General features: G+C 31.0%; 1 protein-coding gene across 3 annotated transcripts; it reads right to left on the bottom strand.

Annotated features, from left to right (window-relative positions):
• Positions 1-3,475: 3,475 nt before the first annotated feature.
• LOC109804338 (zinc finger protein BRUTUS) lies at positions 3,476-14,568 on the bottom strand. 3 transcript variants are annotated; one of them, XM_020366154.3, is made up of 14 exons: positions 14,039-14,563; positions 12,722-12,931; positions 9,303-9,497; positions 8,434-8,786; positions 8,060-8,288; positions 7,611-7,779; positions 6,275-7,513; positions 6,017-6,188; positions 5,460-5,681; positions 5,246-5,383; positions 4,766-5,000; positions 4,597-4,656; positions 4,022-4,093; positions 3,476-3,866 (listed from the first exon to the last, which is right to left on the bottom strand). In XM_020366154.3, exons 1-14 carry the CDS (start codon positions 14,318-14,320, stop codon positions 3,735-3,737), a joined length of 3,708 nt encoding a protein of 1,235 aa, XP_020221743.1. In that variant the 5' UTR covers positions 14,321-14,563; the 3' UTR covers positions 3,476-3,734. The 3 variants fall into 3 exon arrangements, with proteins under 3 accessions (XP_020221743.1, XP_020221745.1, XP_029128175.1); XM_020366156.3 differs by lacking the exon at positions 14,039-14,563 and adding an exon at positions 11,263-11,445 and having other exon boundaries at positions 12,722-12,861; XM_029272342.2 differs by lacking the exon at positions 9,303-9,497 and having other exon boundaries at positions 14,039-14,568.
• Positions 14,569-23,695: the final 9,127 nt, after the last annotated feature.

Here is a 23,695-nt window from a genome sequence, read left to right as displayed (position 1 = left end):
AATTATGTGTTATTTGTGTCAAAAATGGTGAAATTCCATTTAATCATATGCTGCCTAAATACCTAACACATTAGAATTGGATTCCTATCACCACTCCGTTGTTCCAGCAGTTTGAACTTGGAATTAATATGTTTCACATCAGCGTTGCAGAGTAAATTAAGTAATGAGTGAGTTATCCTTGGAGCAAATTTAGTTCAGTTGAAAATATGATAATGGCATCCCAAAGTATCCTAAATTCACTCTTCACAACACCAAAAATCTCGAATGAATTAACTCATCTTAAAATTTCGCATTCACGTTACCTTTTCATGTGGGAATTGTGCTTCTGTCTGTCTGTCTTCGTAAACATTAAATAAGTGAGCCCTTACCAATTTTTGTATGAAAATATATATTCTCTCCGTGTTAACAAAAGTAATAAAAAAAACTAGGGGCCATATAAAAAATAAGTACTTTTTTCTCAAGCAGAATTCAAATCTTATTCATAAAGAAAAACACACCAAAATTATTAACCATAATTTAACACTTGTGCTATTTCATTAAAGATTAGGATCTAATCATCGCTTTAAACATGAGTTATTGAAAGTACACTTAATTCCTATAGAAATCAATTCAATAAAAAAGAATTATATTTCCTTATTAAATAAAAATTATATATATATATATATATAAATAAATAAAAAAGCACATTAGTTACCATCATACTTAACCAACTAATAATAATGTTTTTTTAGAATTCTAAAGTAAGAACTTGAATTGCTCTGATGTTGCAATGAGAAATTAGTAAAGTAATTTTACCTAACCAACTAATAAAAATTCATTGTTAATATGACATTTTACTTATTTATTATAAAAATAAAAAAAACTTATCATAAATAATAGTTTATGATTTATAATGGTATAAAATTATACATAACCTATTTTTTATAATCATTTTATAAATTAAAAAACTAAAGAATGTGTTATATAAAAATTGATTAAAAGCATAACCAATTGATGATGTAAATAAATGAAGTTTTAAGATTGTGAAAGTTGTAATGCAGGTAGGATAGTGTGACTCCATGTAGATTTTTGTATTATATGTGATGTGTAGTGTAGGGCATATGGTGGTGTGGTGGGCTTTTCCATCCTTCATCCGTTAAATAATTTATTCGTAATTTGTATGGCAAATGCTCTCACCACATTCATGGAGGGATATATTGCACAACCCCCTCCTACATTTTCATTCATTTTTAACATTTTTTTATTTAGACATAATATTATGCTACTATAAGAATAATGCAGTTTCTGAAGACATGTCAAATGGAAGGGAAAAAAATTAGTTTACACTTTTTCCTTCCCCATGTGGCATCTTTCCCTTACAGGAATTTGCATATTCTACCTTAATCCATTTTAGAATGTGAAAAGAAAAGAAAAATGATTAATCCTATGTTAGAGAATTCTCGACTTTAAGTAATCTTTTTTTTTGGTAAAGTAAGTAATCTATTTCCTTTTGTAGTTTTTGTAGCTTTAAAGATATAGATAGAAAGATTGAGAGTATTTTTAAACTTTTTTCTTATAAAAATATTTTTTAAAATAAAATAAATAACTTTTTATATTTTAAGTGTTTATTGTAAACTTTTTCTTATGTATGACGATTATGTGTATACATAATCGAATATGTAACGATTACATATTAATTTTTTATTTTTAAATAATTAATTATTATTATTATTATTATAATAAATAAATAAGTAAAAATTGAATAACTTATTTTTATATATAATTATTATTTTAAAACACTAATTTCTCTCACCTATTTTTACTTTATCAATCAATTATAAATTCTACTATATTTTTTATCAAATCAATTCTTATTTATTTTATTTCATTCCTTTCAATTTCTCCCCCTCTTCCAAGTAAAATATGAATCTAACTTTGTGTGATCTTGTTATACGAACATGTTCAAACAAGTATGATATCTACCTTATTGAGTCATTTTTCAGTTATTTAATTTCTTCAACTTGATTGCCTTCATTTACAATCCACAATTCTCATGTGAATTCGGGCATCTTATACCTATTTTATTTTTTTATTCAACTACATAAAAACTTTTATGCATTTTCATAGCGTTTTGTTATTCTATTTTTTTTGTAGCATCTTTATTTTCAAACTCCAACCCAACATACAAATTTTGACCAATCAACCAAGTACTTAGTGTGTTTATCTCCAAAATTCCTTAATAATTTGTATGATTCCAATTGATATTAATATATACCGGGTAAATTATCCCAAAATTAACTCCCACCTATTTTGATAAGAATAAATATTAATATTCAAATGTATAATTGTATTTTATTTGCTTTTTTTTTTAATTTTGTTACCTGATATCTTATGTATCTTATTTTATATCTCATTTTTATAAATAAAGATATTATAATGTGTTTTAAGATTAAATATTTTTCTTCTTAGATTAGTATTTTCTTCTGAATTGTTCATACAAGAAGGAGAAGAAAAAGATTTCCAAGAAGAAAAAAAAATTGAGAACATGTATATTCAAAAGATTTGCCGTTGTAAGTTCTAAGTCGTATAGATCACAGTTCGAATAAGTATATAACGCGGACGATGTAAATTTTGTGCATCAAATGATCCTGAGAGAAACATTTAACCAAGTCGTATAAAATGATTTTCCCCCCCAGTTTTCGGTCCTTATTTTGGAGCTCTTTTGAGGGAATTCAGTTCCTGTAAGTTGTGCCATTGAATTTTAGTTACATGAATATTATAAGAATCGGCCAAAGCTCAAACTAGTATATAGCGCAAACAAGCATTTCGGCAATGCAATCTCAGATATTCATTTTTCTTGTGCAATACACAAAATAGCTAATGATTTATAAGTAGTTGAGTCATGAAGCACTCGCATAAAAGACTATCACAATTTTGTCATTTGTGAATGTTTCCTCCCAAAACCCCTCCATTCAAAATATTTTCATATGTAAAAATTTGAGTTCGAGACTTACTGTGTGTATTACAATAGAAAGATTACAGCAAATGATAAATTTGAATGTGATGATCCAAAATGGCTTAGGAAAATAAACACGTCACTTTTGATGCCTTTAAGTAGAAAAAAGAAATACTCAAGGATATTAGAGCTTAATGTAGACACAGGATGACTGATAAATCAAAATAGCAACTGATTTAAATTGAGTTCATACAACTTCTGATCGAGTATTGGAGATTTAGTTTGAGTTTGACCACTCATTCGTCTACTTCTATCTATTTTTTCAAGTCTACCACTTTCTAAATAGATAGAATTACCACACATTCAGAGGGGGAACAGAACTCAGAATATCATTTGAGCTTGCACATGAACCACTCATCAGTCAGAACTCAAACAACTTCTGGCCAGTATCTAGGGAATTTGAAAAAGTGCAGCGCAGTCAGTGCACTTAAATGAAGTTAACGAAAAGAAGGAAACGAATAGAGGCTGCAACAATATCCGTTGCATAAATAAAAATTCAGGATTTCTTTTAAGGTAAAATTTAGGAAGTTGATCTGTACAATAATTGCAATAAAACTGATTAGGAGCTTCTGTTCATAACAAGAGGTAAGAGGTCTATAAATTTGTGATTCACTAGCATTATATATGTAATAGGTAAGAAGAAACGACAAGGGAGCTCCTAGTCATGGCAAAATTTGGATTCCTAATTTGCTATACAAGTATTTACAAACTGTGTCTACCTCCCCTCAAAGGAAGCGCACTAAGAGCAACTGGAATTTGACGTCTCACACTTGATGACCCGGGTATTGTAAGAGCCACAGAAACCACATTTGTGATATAACCAGTGGAAGCGTGAAGTGCCCTTCCGATCACAGTCATGGCAGAGTATGTCCTGCATTGCCATTAAAAAACTGGCTTAACAGACAATGATCTCAAATATTCTTTGCTGTCTAACAAAAATGTCAAAACGCCCTTTCACAAAATCCACATTAGCTTTCGAAAGGAATGAAGTGAAGAGTAACATGCAAATGACACAAAAGTATTCACCTGACAACGGTCCTTATACTCTTCAGGAAGCTCCTCAGCAGCCAATAGGGCATCAAGCATACCAAAGTAAACCTGGTGGGTAGAGAAACAACTAGCATAGTAAGTCGGGTAGCTCTTTGAGCATTTCAATTGACTTGACAGGAATATTCTAATTATATCCCTCATCTTTTCAATGAATTTATTTTTATCAAAGGGAATTATTTATTTTTATGCTCTTAGTTATCTTAAATTACTAATTTTAAAAGTGCAACATCATATGCATGAAATTGTTACAATCAATAAGCGTATACTTCTCAAGTTTTAATTTTTCCAAACTAAGCAAAATCAAGTTTTACATTTAACTAAATTATATGAAAAACTCGATGCAAATTGTCAACACTTCTTTTTTGCCTCACCTTGAGAACTTTGTATAGAAAGATTGCAGAACATTATAAAACAAATGGCCCTGTTTGGTTTTCTTTTGCATATTTTTGTGCAACAATAAATAGTGTTTTTATGGAGAATCATAAATGAGGAGAATAAAGGCATAGTTGAGTTCAAAAGAGAGATTTAATAATGAAAGAAAATCATCTTACTGCCATATCACCCAATGACTTGCTGCAGATTGGACATGTGTAGTGACTACATGTGTATGCCTAACATAATATAACAAAATATAAGATTGAATACACATCTCTTGAGAATAGGTTGCCCCTTGGTTAGGGGATTGAAACCTAAAACCTAAAATAGGAGTGAAATCTAGACCTGGAAGCAAGCAGAATGCATATAGTGGCCGCAAGGTAGAGCTCTGACAGTAGCACTTGAAGTGAACAAGTCATCACAGCAAATTGGGCAGTTCATTTCTAAACCTTTCTCCAGGCACTTGTGAGATGCTGATTTAAGCCCCAGGCAACAATTGCATTTCATGCAATGAAAATAATCAATTCCAAGCCCTCGGCCAACACGGCATAAATTGCAAAATGGGCAATGATATACATTCCTGAAAATGAATGATGCAAAGTTTGTTGGAAAAAAGTTGCAAGGAAAAATACAATTACCAGAAAAGTTTAAAGACTAAATTATAACCAATTAGATATATTTCGTGCTAAGACATTCATATAGACAGACTAAATTTTTAATCTACAGATTCTTTCAGAAGTATAAAACTATAAATATGTACATCTCAAGGTTTGCTCTAGCAATTTGAATACCAAAAATTTTGGATTCTGAAGAACTAAAAGATACCTTTCATCATCAAAAAATTTGCAGATATTGCAATAGTACTTTGCCATTGAAAACCCATTACATGAAGGTGTCATGCATATAGGCCCTATAGGCTGTATACTCAGGCAGCGCATACACATCATTTCAGATGTTGCTTTTCTGTAATGATCAAGCAGATGATTAGAAGTAAATACTATAATTAAGTATAAGACATGATAAGCCGCGTGAAATTTACCTATCCATTGAGTGATCGCTGACGTTGTCATGACAAAATCTGCAAGTAAATAACTTGCCACAACATGCAGCACGAAGCTTGCAATTTCTTTTATAGTGCTCACACCCAAATACATGTTTCTCCGGGTCCCGAAATGATGGTGAGTGTCCTTCTATTTCTACACTGTTAGATGATCCTTCCAATAGAGCTTTAGGTAATTTCTGCTGGGAAGCTATCCATCGACTAGTACAAGACAAAAATAACTAATCAATAATTGGAGCTTGTTGTGATGACAACAGGCTAAAGTGCTGTCAAATGAATATACAGCAAATTGTGACCCTATTAAATGTCAATAACAGAACTAAACATTATTATTGTTTCCTATTATATGTTGTATGTATTATGAATAGGAATTAGGACATTCATTGTATATAATTTAGGTTGTACAAATTAGGAATTAGAATTATTGAGTCATTGATGAGATTCTACTATTTATGGATGAGAACAGAATCAAAGAAATCAAGAAGTCAAAAATTCATGCATTAAATAATACCAGAAGTATGATCACTGGAACCAACCTTGTCAGTAGATTCTGCACAAGATATGCCTTTCTCCTTGGATCAAGAGTTGAGTCTCGATATACCTTCCGGATCTCTGACTCAAGTTCATTCTGATTCATCCGGAATATGTCTTTCCAACCAGGCTTGAACATCTGATCATTGTGGTCCAAGCTTTCTTGATATTCAGCACCTAGGAAAGAACAATAACACACTATACTATTAAATTTCCAATTCCACAATTTCCACAAAAGATGAATGAAACTAAAACCATATTACTTCTTTGAGAAGTGCTATGATCTGATGTTTCTGTTGGTGCTATAGACACTAGACTCTCTTTCCAGCATTCACTAAGCCATTCATTGAACATAGTGTTCTTAGTTGCCTGCTTCCATGTATCCATCATTTTATTCTGCTCATCTTGAGTAAGTGCAGATGTTACCCATGGTAACATTGATTGAAGAACTTCAGCACCTGTAGTTCCAATTATCCGACCCACTATCTTGTCTTGTTCTTCCACAGTGAAATGTCTCCCAAACAATGGCCACAGTTCACACTCTTCTCTGAAAAGATGTTGATCCAGGGTAACTCTTATGGATTTACACATCCCCTGAAGCTTAGTAGCAAGTTCATTATATTTTTTGATATCATCACTAGCATTGGCATCAGAGGTTCCAAAATTACTTTCACTTATATCCTCTGGCATATGGGTCATCTGCAAGGCTTCATAAAGGGCAGAAAACTCTGAAAGAACACAGGAAATATCTTCAAACAATTGTTCTTCCTGCTTATGGTCCAGCATGTACGAATGACTCACGTTATGAAGTGCCTCTTTTGATTCCAAAGCTGGAAATACTATATCATCCTCAGCATTACTATGAGCTCTATACAAACCCCACAAAAGACGAAATCTTCCATTAAATTGCCGAACAATTGTCTCATTACCATCACTCAGCTTTCCAGATTCAACGTCTAGATACTCCAAGTCTTTGCGTATAGCTTTATGGAAATTAAATATGGTATCAATTGGTCTTTGTGTAGATCCAACATTGCATGAGCTGCTCTCTGTTTCCCATACGAAAAGACTGGAATTAAGAGATGGGGCAGAAGAGTTGAAAGACAAGGAGCGTAAGGACTTGGCTGTAGAAAGAGAACTCAGCCCTAAATTGTTACTACTTACTCCTAAACCTGGCACACAACAAGAATGAGCACCACAACATTGTTTCTGAATACTTTCTGTCTCTAAAGTTCCAGGTACATCTTCATTTTTGTGCAACTCCAATATGTTTCGCTTGACTGGTCTTTTGTTCCCACCTGATTCATCTAATACTGAGCAATGTCTATTAGATAATGCAGATGTACAAGCACAGGATGGCCGACCAATATTTTCTTCAATATCAGAAAGTCTTTGAGCAGGACAACAACCTGGTGCACCTGAAGACAAACACAGACCTTCACTGCGAACCTTGCAAGCCCATCCACAGAAGAGTGTGACTAAAGCAGAATCTGTAGCTGGAGCTGAAATATATTGATAAATTGTCAAATATAGATTACACAGATAAAGTTCTTAGAGGTATAATTCCTTTCAAAAGGCAAGTTTGAAGAGACATAGAACCTGCCAACTGCATATTTCTCTGAAACATCTTTGCTTCATCTTCAGTTAAAGATCCTACCAACCATGGCAGGACTCGCTCAATCAATTTCAGAGGCATCATGCATAAGCTTTGATACAGAAGTTCACATTGCCTTCTAAAGCTAAAGTGCTTTCTTGCAAGTGGAAGAACCTATGGATGAGAGGGATTAAGAACACTTTAATAGATTAAAAGAGATCTTAGTCGCAAATTCCTTATACAAAACTTCTCATGTTAATGTTTCTCTCTGATAAAAATTAATTAACTAAATAGATACAACAATTACCACATTTATCAACTTATGCATATATGGCATTCAAATCCCAGCAACAAATAAATTACCCTTGTTGTAGTTAAAATTGAAATTGCTAAACACACTCTTATCTCACACTAGTCACTGAAAAAGATTATCACATGAGCAATGATGGCCTACCTGAACTTCTTCATTATGGAAATGCCCCTGTATGGTTTCCATTATATGATCAGCATGGGTACATAACTTGGAATAAAATTCGACATCTGAATTAGATGATGCTCCTTCACTTTGAATACTTTCTATCAAATGCCGGAAGTCATTAAATTGGCTTTCTTCTTCAACATGCTCCTGAAAGAAAGAAAATTCTCCATCTACTGCTGGAAAAATAACCTTGTCCTCTGCAATACTGCATTTATAGAAATAAACAGTCAATGTTTCAGATAATAAAGGTTCATCTTATGATAAATTAAGTATGGAATTGTTTAATGGAAGAAATATATGATACTTCCACTAGACAAATATTGATAAAACGTACTAAATTAAGGTTATACCTGTGAAATATGCAAACTTCAGCTATGAATTGAAATCTTTCGTTAAAGGCAGATAGATTAGTAAAATCTCCAGAGTTTTGTATCTTTCTGGCCTCCACTGCTATCTCACTTAACTCTTTTTTTATTGCATTATGCCAGAACAATATTTCATCTATGGGATGTGTTCCAGTGGTATCAGAAACATCTATCATAGATCCAGAATATTTCCTTTTTCCAGTCGTCATGGATTCACAAACACAGTTTACTTTCTCAACCTGATTGGTTAATGACCTAGAACTACATCGAACTTTACAATGATCTACACAACTTTCAACTGTGTTAACACTACTTCCTTCCATCCAGGTGAAAACAACCTTCAATAAGCAAGAATATGATAAGATATATTACAGTTACATATAAAATGAATATAAATAATAGAAATGGACCAGAAAATGAGATAGACAAGTAATCTTTGTTGCAAGCAATCAATCTCTGCAATAGTGTCAAGAATTCCAAGATCAAGAACACAAGTAGTACAGACAAGGATTCTTTCCCTCACTTAGGTATTTGAGAGACCTGGCCTCTTCTCTCACTTTTCCTCAAAAACAATTCACCCTCTCCTGCTGCCTTATAACTACTGTCTCTGTACTGCAACCAACTAACAGTTATTACAATTATCCCATTATTTCTATAAATAACAGCTTTCATTATTTCTATTAATAGCAGTTTAAGGCTCTAATTCCAGATACACTCTCTTATTCTTCCTAATGTCGAATCTCCTTATTTGTATTCAGTTAACAATAAATATCATCATCAGCTTCAACGCATTCAAAATCAATAACAAAGAAAAGGAAACAACGATGCTCTAAACCAGCATTTGAAAACCACACCTTCTGAAGAAGCTTTTCCTGTGGCACTATATTGATTAAGCAATTTCGCAAATCCTGAGATTCATCAGGTGATATAGATGTTGAAAGCCACGGTAGAAATTCAGCCATCATATTAACAGGAATACTACAAAGAAACTGCCAAACTAAGGATGCCTGTTCCTCAAGAGAGAACTTCTCAATAAGCAAAGGAAATACCTGATATCACTCGACAAACAAAAAAGTCAGAAACATCCCCAAGCAAAAATCATTTAGCCTTTCAACTACATGGCCATGACAAAATGTTACTGCAAGAATCATCCTTTACGACACCAGCTTATAAACAAATATATCTGTATAAGCAAACTTCCTTAAAAGAAACTAGCAGTAAAACTTGATTATATGCTACCCAGCTAGTATATCACCCGTTAATTAAAAGGGCTTCTCAGTACATTTGAACCCAGTTAATTAATCACAGGAAATAACATCATAAAAGAAAACCTTCTGTGTACATATTAACCCATCAAACAGTCACAATAATTTACCCTGCGTGAACATTTTTGTAATGGTTTCTTGTGTTCAATGTTAGCAGTAATTTGTATGCAAAGTACTCATTTATCAGGCTAAAATGTTAACAGTTTAAAAATTTATAGATAAGTATTAAGGTTTCTTATAATTTTACGAAGTAACCATTAAACAATTAAGTTAATAACAATAATAATTTTTCAATAAACAATGTGTGATTGATAATTGATTAACATGATATTCGAAATACCCAATTTCCTAAGAAACTTCCAAAGGTGATGATAAGTGTAGCAATAAATATATTTACTAATATCACCTTAATGGTTTAATAATACAAATATTTTAATGCAAGTGGGCCAATGGAACCCTGAGCCCCAATTCAATGCAGCTATCACTTTCATCTGGCAGGGTAACTAATGAGACAACCCACAACTCCCAGGGTCAAGTCAAAAAGCAAGGTAAGTCAAAAGAAGTTATCTTGTTTGGCTGGGCACAGAAATAGTTGAACATTCTGGATAACTTTTCATATATAAGTCATAATAATTGAAAAAAGGAGAAAAGAAACTTTGCCATAATGGGACCGTTTGGATATTCAGGGATGTATACCGAGAATTATCCTTGCTCAGAACAGGGATTCCAATGTAAGAATGGAAACCGTTGTAAGGAGCAGAAATATTGCAGAGAGAATTTTTTCAAAGAAGGAGACAAAATATTACTGAATGATGATGTATTGATTTTCCTTGGCCCACAGGCTGAAATAGTACCTCATTTGTTACAATTGCTTGACAGAAAAAAAAGCAAATTCTAACAACCTCAATGACACCTCACCATTCATTAGTCATCATCTATTACATAAAATTGGAAATGAAATAAAAACATAAACATGTATTATTAAGTGTCACGTATATACTGTGACACATAAGGCATAAGTTTCCTAGAAATTATTAAATGCCATGATAAGATCAGTAAGTCGGTGTGACAGAAAGAACCAATTAACCAAAGGACACAAGAAGCTAAAGTGGACAAAGCCAGATAAAAATTTTATAACCCTAAATTGACATACCAATTAAGATCATTTGATATAATCTTTATACATAATTCATTCAGTGATCTGGATCTAACATACAATATTCTCTACAGGGATCATAGAGGGATCTGAATGTGCATTGTTAAGTAGGAAAGATTTTTTTTTTATTTTTAAATTTTAGTGATTTAGAGGGATGTCTTATCCTACCCCAACTTGTACTTATCTTTCTTCTTCTTAATAATATCTTAACTTCCTCCCCCTCACCCCATCCAGAAAATAAAAAATAAAAAAAATTAGGTAGCTTTTTTCTTCCTTCTTTAGCTATTCAATTAGTGACTCTAAAAACTATCAAAAGTCATAACTAAATTCCTAAATTACAAAAATATTTTTGTTTTTACTTTTTGGTTACTTATTATGCATAAATGTACTCACATTTTTAAAGATAAATGTCCACAATTCCACATATACAAGATTGGCTCGTCTTCTCAGCATCTTTATAATGGTCAGCTAAGGGTCTTGTACTCTCATTAGAATAACCACTGTGACAATCAGGACAAACTGGAGGGCTGCATTTTGATTTGTTTTTCTAGGTAAATAGAGGAGTTCTTTGCCAACCTACGAAAACCAAATAACTAGATACAATAAGACCAGCTTAGAAATATTATTTGTTTGTTTGGCACTCAGTTTTAACAAACTAGTTCTTATTTGATGGCTTTTTGAGTCAAAAACTAGTTCAAAACAAATGCTACTCAAACTTGATATCAAAGTAATCAATTTCTATTTAAAGCAAAAGTTTCATATTTTTTCTCCCCACCTTTCTCACTTTCTACTAAAATTGAACTTTATAGAAAATTCACCATGATTTACCAAACAACAATTCTATTCAATATCCCCATCACTTTGTAGGAAGAGTCCATGCCTACCTAACCAGTGCAATTCAGGGTAAGATGTGATCCTAGTTTTAACCTACAGAACATTGCTAACACCAGTCTTACTGAACCTGTTCACCACACCTCTGTCTTACTCCTATCTTACCAGGAAAAACTCTTCAGTTCCACAGCCTTTCTACGTAAATGAAATTTATAACTTACTCCTCTGGATTCATCAACCAGGACAATATTATCCAAAAAAAAAGAAGTATGTCTGAGGCACTGGCACTTAGAATGCTAGATCATTCTATATACTCTTCCATTCTTGTTCATAATTAAGTTTTTTCTTTGATAAATTAAACAAAAAACTTTAATTTTATTAATTAGGGTTAATTATTTAATTTAAATAATATTCAACTAAATTTAATAACATCTATTTATCCATTCGTTAAATCCTCAACAACTGATGCAATCTTATGATCCTGAGAAAATTAATTTTCATGATTCTTTCTATGGTTTTTGACAGAAAGACATTAAATATCATCTTGCATGCTTCACTAATAATTTTCAAGTTAGATAAAATGATAATTTCTAACATATAAAACCCTAATCAACTTAATTGATCATTCCAGGACTTATTGATTACTCTAGTTTAATTACTAGACCAAGCCCATATGGTTGCACTAAAAGTACTCCACAATAATACTTAACCCATGGAGTCAGCGAAGCTTAAATCAATTAGTAAACATCAAAAACTAATATCACTTCTATAGTTGTACAGTTCCACCGCATTAGCCACTTTGGCACTTCTAATAACTAATATTAGCAATTCTTTTTTATAATATGGAAGTCTGTTTACTCTCCAAACTCTTTTGTAATTATCTCTCCTTCATCTTTAAAATTTTTTGTTTTATCAATAATAATAATTCTATCCTGTTGAGAGGAAATACCATTACTTTATATTTATCTCATTGTATGAGCCCAAGTAAATACAAGGTAAGAGCTATTAAATAAACTTATACCTGCTCCTCTTCCTTTGCCATGTGTTGACTCACTGATGTCTGCAAGGCTCCTGTGCTGGATGCTAACTCCCTTGGAAAACTTTCATCACTACTGATGGAAGAATTTAAAAGCTTAAATAGATGATCAAAAAGGTTGCTTTCACCCTTGTGTTCAAGAGAATATGTCTGTGCTACATTCTTCACACGTATGTCAAGAGCTGGAAAAATCACCTACATTTCCAGAATATATATTTCCATCAGATTATTTGAAACAAAGCAGAAGATAAGGAGTGATAAAGCCAAATTGATAAAAAAAATGCTTTGGGGAAAGTATGAAAGATGCATGACAAAAGCATATATTCTTGACATTATAAAAGAAAAGGCAGTCATGGAACTCTATCAAGAAACCTATAGGAAGCTCTGATAAATTTGGAAACAAAGCCTTGCCATCTAAACAATTTATAAAAATAAATGTGTTGAAGGACCGACAGTAGTGATGAATGCACCAGAAGAAAATGAAATAAGTTTATGCAATAGAAGCTGTTTGCTAACTATATTAGCTCACCAGCTTATAAAAGCTCAGTTTAGTAATGAATTAGCATCGGCATTAGCAGTCAATCTCGTCTTTCTACATTTTTCTGGTTCATAACATTCAATCAGTTTTATTCTGAGTAGATATTTAGAGTATGTTTGGATAGAAGCTTAGAAGAGCTTCTCTATTGAAAAATGTTTCTTATTTTCAATAAAGAAACTCTCTTCTAAACATGTAACCAAACAGATTGTAATGGCACAAACTAAGAGATTTTTACTTAGCTTTTCACACAAAGTACATAGTATAAACACAACATCTGCATTGACATTCTTACGGGAATAAACCAGGAAAGGAGCAGTATCCGGATTTCATATCCAACACCTTATCAAACACAGTTTAAAAAAATGAGAACCAAAAAGTATCTACTTGATCAGAAATCACCACTGCGATTAAGGAAATCCTATCCACTGCTCCAATTCTAAAATACTTTGCCGCACCTGAACGATGCTTCCGTATATAAAAAATAATCGAAAAGAGAGAAGCAAAATCTGAGCAGCGATTCGAAAATCGCTCCCGTTGAACCATATTCAAGCTAGTTAGCGAGTATCAAAGTTTGACCTAAATTTATCGAGAGGAAATGACAGAGAGAAAAGAAAAATAAAAGTGCCATTTCCTTTCGTCATTGAAAACGCAACCATCCATAAAATCTTCACTGCCTACGCCGTTTCTCTCACAACGGGGAACTAGGTTACACGATTTAACAAGGAACAAACTCCGAAAATGCAAAGGTGAACGCAGATTAGCACCTCGTCTTCCGCATTGCAGTGGTGCCTGTACATGGAGCTGAGGAAATGGTAGCGCTCGGAGAGAGGCTTAATATCGGAGCGGTTGCCGGTGGCGAATGCGACGGCCAACCGGTGCAGCGTGTCAAGCTCATTCCGAATCGCTTTGTGAAAGAATAAGAAAATCAAAATTGGCGACTCCGGTTTCGAGCACTTGAGGCAACCATTGAGAGCCGAGGAGGAGTCGACCTTGTTGACGGAATTCGAGAGCACGGCCACTCCTCCTCCGTCCAACGGCGTCGTCATGCGCTTTTTGTTATGGTTATCGGACCTTGTTCTTCTTCCTTTCTGTATTTTGCGGGAAAATTGTGTGTGTGTATAGTCTAGGAGGTTGAGCAGTTTATGATTCAGTGAGTGCTTGTCTGAGCGGTGGAGAAAGAGAAAGAGAAAGAAGTTGAAGAGAGAGAGAGGTTGTTTTTGTTGATAGGTTGTTGTGAAGCGAAGAAGAAGGAGGAGATTGGTTTGGCTACTACGCCGATAAGAAAGAGAACGTACGAGCGCCAGTGCGAGGGAGGACCAAGTTTACATCTGGGTCCACGCCACGTGGCTTCATATGCCACGTTGGATTACGATGTCACTTCCTCATAAATCATAATACTTCCAACTCTTTTTTGTTTTTTCACTTTCACTCTAACTAAATGCACATTTAAGACTCCTTTTTTAAAGTCTTTTCTTTTTTTTAAGAGCCCTCTTTTTTTTGTGTAATTACCAAAAAAGGACGATGGCAGATGTGACGTAAATTAATAAGTATATTTGACACACCAATTTACAACATAAAACAAATATTTAAATTATAAAACAATTTTTTATTTAATATATTGTTTGATCTATAATAAACAGTATAATTAATACAGTTTATATTAAATATGATAATGGTAGTGTTATGTGGTAACAATGACACTAACAACAATAATAAAAATTATGATAGTATTGCATTGATAGTAATGTTAATAATTATAGGAATAATGGAAGTAGTTGTTGTAACAGCGTCAATAGAAACATTGGTGTCATGATTAGTTGTGGAGGTAACAAGGGTGATAGTGTTAATAAAAACAATTTCAATGAAAAGTAATAATGTTGAATGTAAAACTATATATTTTGGGATATTTTAACTTAATTATATGATTAAATTTTATGATTAATTTTAAGTTGTTATTGTTGTTGATTTATAACTTTAAGGGTCAAAGGACTCCTAAAAGTAAAGTTATCATTGAGTTAGATTGAATTAGAGTTAGTTAGGTCAGTTAAAATAAAGATATATAAGATTTTTCTTAAGAAGTAAATTTTATAAAATTATGTTATAAAAAAACCTATAGAGAAGTTGAAGAAAATGATTTTGGAGCTTGGGAAACCCTTTTCATTCATTCATGTCTCTGATTCATCTAGAACTTTTCCTTCAATTAAATTAGTGATTCAAAGTTTGTGGAACCAAGAACACCCAATCAGAGTTATACAATTTCATTCTTCACTTCTCCTTTTATTGATTCATATCGATTAAATGTAAGGAAAAAGCTTTGTGTTTGCTTATGGTTGGATTGTGTTGGTTGATTATTATGAATTAATCTATTATTAGCTATTTTGATTGATTGAACAAAGATTATAAATTGATTTAGGTCTTTGGCTCCTAGGAGGTGTTGAATAAAATTTGATGATTCTTGTTTTGAAGTGGCCGCAAGTTGTTTTTGATGATGAAAAGGAATTATATATGTTGCATATAGGTTGGTATATTTATTGCATGTGGTAAATTTATGAGTTTTAGGTGCATTTAGGCAAATCAAATTTCTAGTGCATTCGAACAAATTGAGTTTCTATACAAGTGCAAAAATTGGTATGGCGTCAAGTACGCCTTCAAAGCGTCGGATGTGATTTGAATTAGGGGTGTTTTGTCTCTCATGTCGAACGTAGGATTGGTAGTGTAGGATATGAAGAGAGAGAACCATCTCTAACTTGGTCATGTCAGGCATTAAGTTGAATGGCGTCAGACATGAGAAGAGAAAATCATCAAAAACTTCTTAAATCGACGTCGAACATCAAGAGAGTGGCACCACATATGAATTAGGTAGAGACTCTATGTCTAATTGGGATCGGGTGTGGGGGATTGTCATGCCAAGTGCAAGAATGGGAGACTCTTTGTCTCAACCATGTTAGGCAAGGATAGTTTGGTGCCAAGTGTAAACAAGATAAGAAGACCCCTAAACTCAATGGCACTAAGCACCTAGGGGATGGTGCCAAGAGTGAATGCTTATAAAAATGAGTTGTAAAATGGTTGATAGTTGAAGAATGAAGCTTAAGTTGCATGAAGATACTTCATTATGCATTGATTTGAAATAATATGTATATATATATATATATAGGGAGCGTATCAAGTGAGAAGTTTTTATTGTGAGAAGGTGAGAAGGTGGAAATATAACCCTTAGATTAATTTTTTTTCACTTGATTAAATCCCAAATTTTCTCTCACTTGATTAATCTAAGGGTTATATTTCCACCTTCTCACATTCTCACAATAAAAACTTCTCACTTGATACGCTCCCTATATATATATATATATATATATATATATATATATTGATGTTTATGTTGTAAGTTGATAATTGATTAAGTTGTTAGACATGTGGTATAAATACATGCCTTTATTGATATATGTAAAAAGTAGAGAAGAGAAAATTTTGTTTTATAAATTAAAATATCTCATTATATAGATATAATTTGTGGTGCCCCGAGAGCCCCGAGAGCCTGGTGGAGAATCCTTCACAAACTTATCTTTCTTTTTTCTTGTGATTAACATTGCAATGATTATAAATGATATAAAAGTAAAATAGGATTATCATATTTGTTTTAATGGTGGGTGGTGAGTTGCATGCTGGTGATGACTATTTTGTCGATGTTACTTTGATGTAGTATGATTGATGTTTAAACATTTGACTAATGAGTAGAGTTTATTTTGTACATAATTATGTAGTTGATGTAGATTATATGCGTACATGGTGTATATATAATCCCATAAGAGAATTTTATGTTTTTAATATTATTGTTTTATCTCCCTACTACGTAGTGATTGAATTATACTCAATATAATAATCTATCGAATCGTTACATTAGTAATGATGATAATAATGCTAATAACGCTAACAACAATAGAAAAGAGATAATATAAATAAAATATAGTTATTAAATAAAAAATGAGTATTTTTGTCTTTTGAATATTTTATACTTTAGACAAAAAAAAAAGTTATCTCATGATTCATTGAGTAATAAAAATTTGAATTTTTGTCGTGTCCATTTTCTCTTAATTTGTGTTGTCTTATGTTTTTTTTTTTAAAACATCATTAAGATTGACTTGATAATGCTAGAGGGAGTAATATATATAAGATCTAACTATGAATTTTGTGCACCAAAAAATAATAATATTTCCTAAAACAAATATTGAATAATTATATTTATGTTGTCTAGTATATTTTTTTTATCAAATCAAATAAATTTTAATTGTTTACCACATTAAACATTTTATTATAAAAATTCTAACTAAAAATCTTTAATGACATTATTTATGTTAATTAATTTTTTTCTATGTATAAAACTCAAACTTAAAACTTAGTCTAAGCTCTCTAAACACAATGCACAAGCATTTAGGATCTTTTGCAGGAATAAAAGCGAATTTTCAAACTAATAAAGTATAAAATAAACTAAACTAAATAACTTTGTAACCTCTAATAATTTGCGTATAAATTATTTTACGTTTTTTTTACAAAAATTATTTTACGATTATCACTATTTTTCACAACTATAAATCAATACTTTATAGTTTGATATGATGCAATTGAAATCAAACTAATTAATGATAGTTGAATTTATCACAAGGGATTAATAAGATGACAAATAAATGTTTGAATTAATATCAGTCAACAGACATGTTCACATTTAATATTAACGATATCTCAAATATATTCATATATAAAGGATTATCTATAAGAAGAAAAAAAAAATATCGAAACAACCTAAACATAATAACGTAACTTAATTGTCAGTGTACAGAATGATTAAACAAAATCCAACATTTTATCATCCTAGAATTAAAGTGGAAAGAAATAACATATTATATATATATATATAGATGGTTTAATTGATTAGGAGCATATTCATTAGTTTGTATAACTTGTGGGCTATGGCTAAAAACAATAAACAATTTTACGGATCACGTAAGTAACCTGTTGGATCGTTGGTATAGTAATCTGGCTTTTCACGTGGGTACAAAATTAACTTTTTTATCTTCCCTATAAATACAATATTAATACTATATTGTTAAATAAAAAGAGTGTGTAAATATGTATTTTTAATATAGGGAAAGATAACGGTGTAATTTTACACATTGGAGGAGTGATAATGTAAATAATATTTTAGTAAAATGTTTTTTTTTAACAAATAGAGGTGTTATTTATGAAAAAAAATATTTTAGCGAGGATAAAGAAATGTTAGCAGTGGCGAATTCGTTGACGAAACGTAAGCTTAGGTGATAATGAAAAAACAAAAAGGAATAATGTAATTTAGTTGAGTGATGGTTGAAAGTGTTTGAAAGTTGAATGATGATGAATGATGATGATGTTAAGACTTAAGATGCCCTTTTGGTAGACGACAAAAAATATATGAAACAAAGTGGCGCCATTACGTAACTCGGAGAGTGAGGGAAGAGTGTGGTTTGTGTTCGTTGGGTTTTCATGGAGTCATGCCGCTCTCTCTTCACTTTGGATAACACATTCCTTTCTTCCTTTCTTCAACCTTTGCCTTAACATTACAAACCAATCACACAAGTTGTAAACGTCGAGCTCAATAATGTGGATCATTGTTTTTTATTTTTTTTATAAGCAAAAAACATAATATTAAGAAAATGGAGTACAAAGAGTACCGACCTATATACAAAGTCAAGGCAATTGCTTAATACATATCAATGATTCATTTAACTAATTTATGTATACTAGTTGTCCCTTATTCAAATCCGTTGTCAACCATTCTCAGGACCTATATTTGATAGCTTATATAATCTCCCCAGCATTTAATAAACCATTATTAAAGACAATGTTATTTCTATGTAACCAAATACTCCATATTACGGCTACCCAAATAATTACTACATACCTCCACTTCTTTTTCCCACTCACAAAACCACACATCTAATAAAAGATCCTCTAAAAACAAAATCAACAATTTAGACCATACTAATTACTTATTTAAGCAAAATTCTATAACATCTAGTCTTCTTATATACTAATAAGTATAAAGTATATAATATTATATATTAATTTGTATAATAGATACAAACGATATATATATATATATATATATATATATATATATATATATATATATATAATTTACGTTCAACATTTTATCTTATATATACTAATTTTGACATATCAACTTAATTTACATGATTGATTAAAATAAATTATTTTTAAAGATAAATATTTAAATAATAATTGCGATCTTAGAAAATTTTATTTTTTATAATTTTTTAGAAAATGTAAATACGTAAACAAAAACGGTTTAATATAGCTAAAATTATATTGTTTATAAGTTGTAAAACTTGAATAATTAATTTAAAAGTTGTTTTTTAAATGAGTAATTTTAATAAAATAATAATTTTATTATTTGAACATAATTTATATCACATATTATTAGTTCATGTCAAATATAAGATATATAATATAAAAATGACTAAATTATAGTTTTATTTCATCTTTTTTTATTAATTTCAAATTTTGATTTCTCTATTTTAAAATAAAGACATTTAATTCCTCTAATTTAAAAAATGTGAAATTTTGGCCATCTTATCTAATTAACATCTATGAATTGTTAAATTTTAGCATTTGCACATACTTAATTGATATGATATTTAATAACATGACATTTAGAAGTAAATAAAAAATTATACATATAAAATATAATAATAAAATAAATATCAATAAAACAAGGGTATTTTGTATATTATTTTTTAGAATTTTATTCTTACATGTTTTGTTACTAAATATTACATTGCTTAAGTGGTGATATGTTACTAAAAATGTTAAAATTTAACAATTAATGAATAACAAATTGATGATATGGTCAAAATTTATATTTTAAAAAATAGGAGGATTAAATAATTTTATTTTAAAATAAAAATACCAAAATTACAATTTAGTCCATAAGAATATTATCTAGTTTGTTGTACTAGTTTGCATTAAATATTAAATAGGATTAAAATTCATCTTGTTCTTACCGTATTCTACTCTTATTCTATTCCACTCTCATATCTTATTAGTATATGTTATCTTAGGATCTAGCTCCTTTAAAGTGGGAGAATTGCACTTTAGAGAATAAATTGCAATAATAATCATTGATTAAAAAATCAATGATTGATTTTATAATTAATTTTAAATTTTATTTTACAATAATTTATTTTTATCAAAAATCTTAATTGTTAATTTTATAATTAACAATTGTGAGTGTACTTCATCCTTCAAAGTGTATCCCTCACTTTAAAAGAGTCAAATCCCTTATCTTAATCATTAAACATGTCCTTTGATAATGACGCGTGAATGTTATTTTTCTAAGAGCAACTCCAATGGGAGTTGCTTGACTCATCAAGCAACTCCAACATGAGTTTATTATCATTGGAGAGGTATGAGGTGGCACCCAAAGTTTCTTGCAGAGGAGAGAGGGTTTCTTACTGAAGCAACGATTGCTTATTTTCGTGAACTAAAGGAGGCGCGGCGGAGGTGCGGTGGAGACGCAGGATTGGATGGCGGAAGCACGGGGTTGGACGGCGGAGGCACGAGGTTGGACGACAGAGGCACGCCGGTGGACAGCGGAGGCGCGCCGATGGACGTTCTGCCATGGGTAGACCTTCTGGCTGGACCTGCGCGCAGCGGCGGCGGCGGCGGCGGTAGACGGAGTTGGAAGAAGAAAAGGTGAAGAAAAGGTGAAGAGAAGGAAGAAGAAAACCCTCGAAGACAAGAAGAAGAAGAAGAGACCGTAAATAAGAAATAAAAAATACAAATTAAAAAAAATAATAATAAAATAAGGAAAGATCCGTTGAAGTTACGTTGAATAGCCAAATTAAAAAATTAAAAAATTAAAAATTAAAAAAATTAATAAAAAAAATAAAGAAAGATCCATTGAAGTTACTGTTGAATAGCCGTTGGGAATTTTTATTTTTTAAAAAAAGAAAAAAATCATTATAAATATGCATCAATCCAATTCAAAAATTTGGACCTCTTTAACTTTCTTCTACTTCTTTTATCTTGCTTGTTTTGCTCTCATTAAACATGTCCTTTAATGTTGCCTCTGCCTCACAATAATTGCAGTTTAAGATGTTTATTCAAAAATTAAGGAAAATAATAAATGAATCATTATTTTATATTTTTTATGTTTCGTAATGATTTCACTTTAAGGTTTTTATACATAGATTAAGAATAATAATAAATGTATCATTTTTTATATAATTTTATTAAAATAACTTGGTGTTACTTTAATAGTTGTAGTTGAATAATTAATGAATGAATAAATTAAAAAAAAACTAATAATATATTAAAAATGCAAACATTAATTTCTTTCGAACAATTTTTAAATATTAAAACTGCAATTAATTTGAGATAGAGAAAATATAATTTTACTTAAAATAGTTATACCTTCTAATAAATGTATTATTTGAATTGTAGTAGTTAAATAATTTATGAAAGAGAAAAATACTAAATGAAAAAGAATAATTAACATTACATTAAATTATTTTAATAACATCATCCATTTTAAAGATATTTTCTAAATGTTAAATTTGTAGTCATTGGGAGTAAGTAATAAATAACTTTGCTTTCATTAAATGCATGTTATAAAATTATAAATAGATGTCTAGATGAGTAGATATCATATTTTTTTTTTGAAGGTATAGATCTTATCATTCTAATACTAATTACGGTTCTGACTAAAGATAAAGAAAATAGCGGGGTAATATCGTATGTGCCTACTCTAATTTTCGCTGTAACGTAAATTTATTTATTCTTTACCTATTTTAGTTGGAAAGAATATTAGAAAGAGATATAAGAGACGAGTGTGGCAAGACCTCCGAAAAATCGAAAGAATATGAAAGAAAGAGGAACGTAGTTGTCATCTTTATTTCATCCTTTACATACCCATGTGCTTGACACAGCTATGGCACACATTTACCATTAAAATATTGACCTCTCATTTTACTCAAATAGATCCACTAAGATTAAGTTTCTATCTTTTCAGTTTTAATCCCACCTTAGTTGGAGATTCCTTATCCATTCCTTCAACAATCAATACGAAACTATGTAACTTATATCATCTCTTAGAATAGTAGATTTGAGCCTAATTCAATCTTATAAAATTGATTTGTAAGGTAAAAGTTATTTTTCACTTATATACTATTTAATTGTCTAATCTCTAATCGATGTGAGACTTGAATTTTTCCCAATACCATCATATAATATTAATACATATATTGTTCAGGTCATTTTCATTCCTAACTTCCTACCCACTAATTTCAGTATCTGCTAGCTCTTTTGCTAATGTGTGTGTTAATATCAAAATACTTTGGAGTTTAAACCCACTTATGTATATTGGGATAACTAGGTTTGGAAATGGTTACTCCACTGAAAAACAAACTATGCGCATCTCATTAAATTCTGTGGCTGCAATTGTCTCGTATCATGATTAAAAATATTCAAACTCCATGGCCTAACAAACCAGAAGGCTCCACTGAATAAAGCAAGTGAGGAAAATGTTTTCTTAATCTGTGAAATTCTAGTGGACAATTATGATCTCGAGAATGAGAATCAATGGTCGATCCTAATGGCTAATGATTGATATTAAGAAGCAAACAGATTATTAGAATGGTAGCACGTCTTAAGGGAAGCTCAATTGATGCGTTATTTAGGTAAAATATTAAATTATATCTGATTCTGGGAATATCCAAAATTAATTTGTATGTTTTGTGGTTCACAAGTGGAATGGCAATGATTGTGTACGAGGCTTCAATTCAAACTTATAATTTATAATGTCAGTGAGAGGCAAGAGTTTTGAGGTAATAGTCATTTTGATGTCTCTGATTTATTTTATTTTTATTTTAAATATTCTTAAAGTTGTAAAAGCTTAAGCTTCACTTTAATTTGTTGGTCAACAAAGTTTGATGTTATTGGGCAATAAAGAAGTGGGATAATACTGTTTTAGTTTTACTTACGAGATAGTCATAAAAAAGAAATACTGTTTTAATTGTAGAAAGATTTCATAATAGACACAACGAATAATGAAATCTAATTTATAGCAATGGGATTAAACTTAAAAAGAGACATTCTGTCCATTCCATATACGACTAGGAAAAGTATAAGGCACCTAACACGGATTGTTAGATATAAATACGTATTATTGAAGGCCAAGATTTTTCTCCATTCAGGATGACAGGGGGAATGATCTAATTTTTTTTATATTCATTCATGGAGTATCCATTGTCGAAGTAATGACTAATCTCTTTACTACGTTAGAGGCACCTCAAAAAGTGAGATAACTGACCCCTACATTGGAGGCACCTCAAAGAGTGAGATAGCTAGCCCCAAGTTTTAACATGACT

This window comes from Cajanus cajan, chromosome 2, assembly GCF_000230855.2.
Source record: "Cajanus cajan strain Asha chromosome 2, NIPB_CcT2T_4, whole genome shotgun sequence".
NCBI classification, from domain to species: Eukaryota; Viridiplantae; Streptophyta; class Magnoliopsida; order Fabales; family Fabaceae; genus Cajanus; species Cajanus cajan.
The sequence above is the reverse complement of the archived record's forward strand: the minus strand, read 5'-3'. Positions and strand labels throughout refer to the sequence as shown.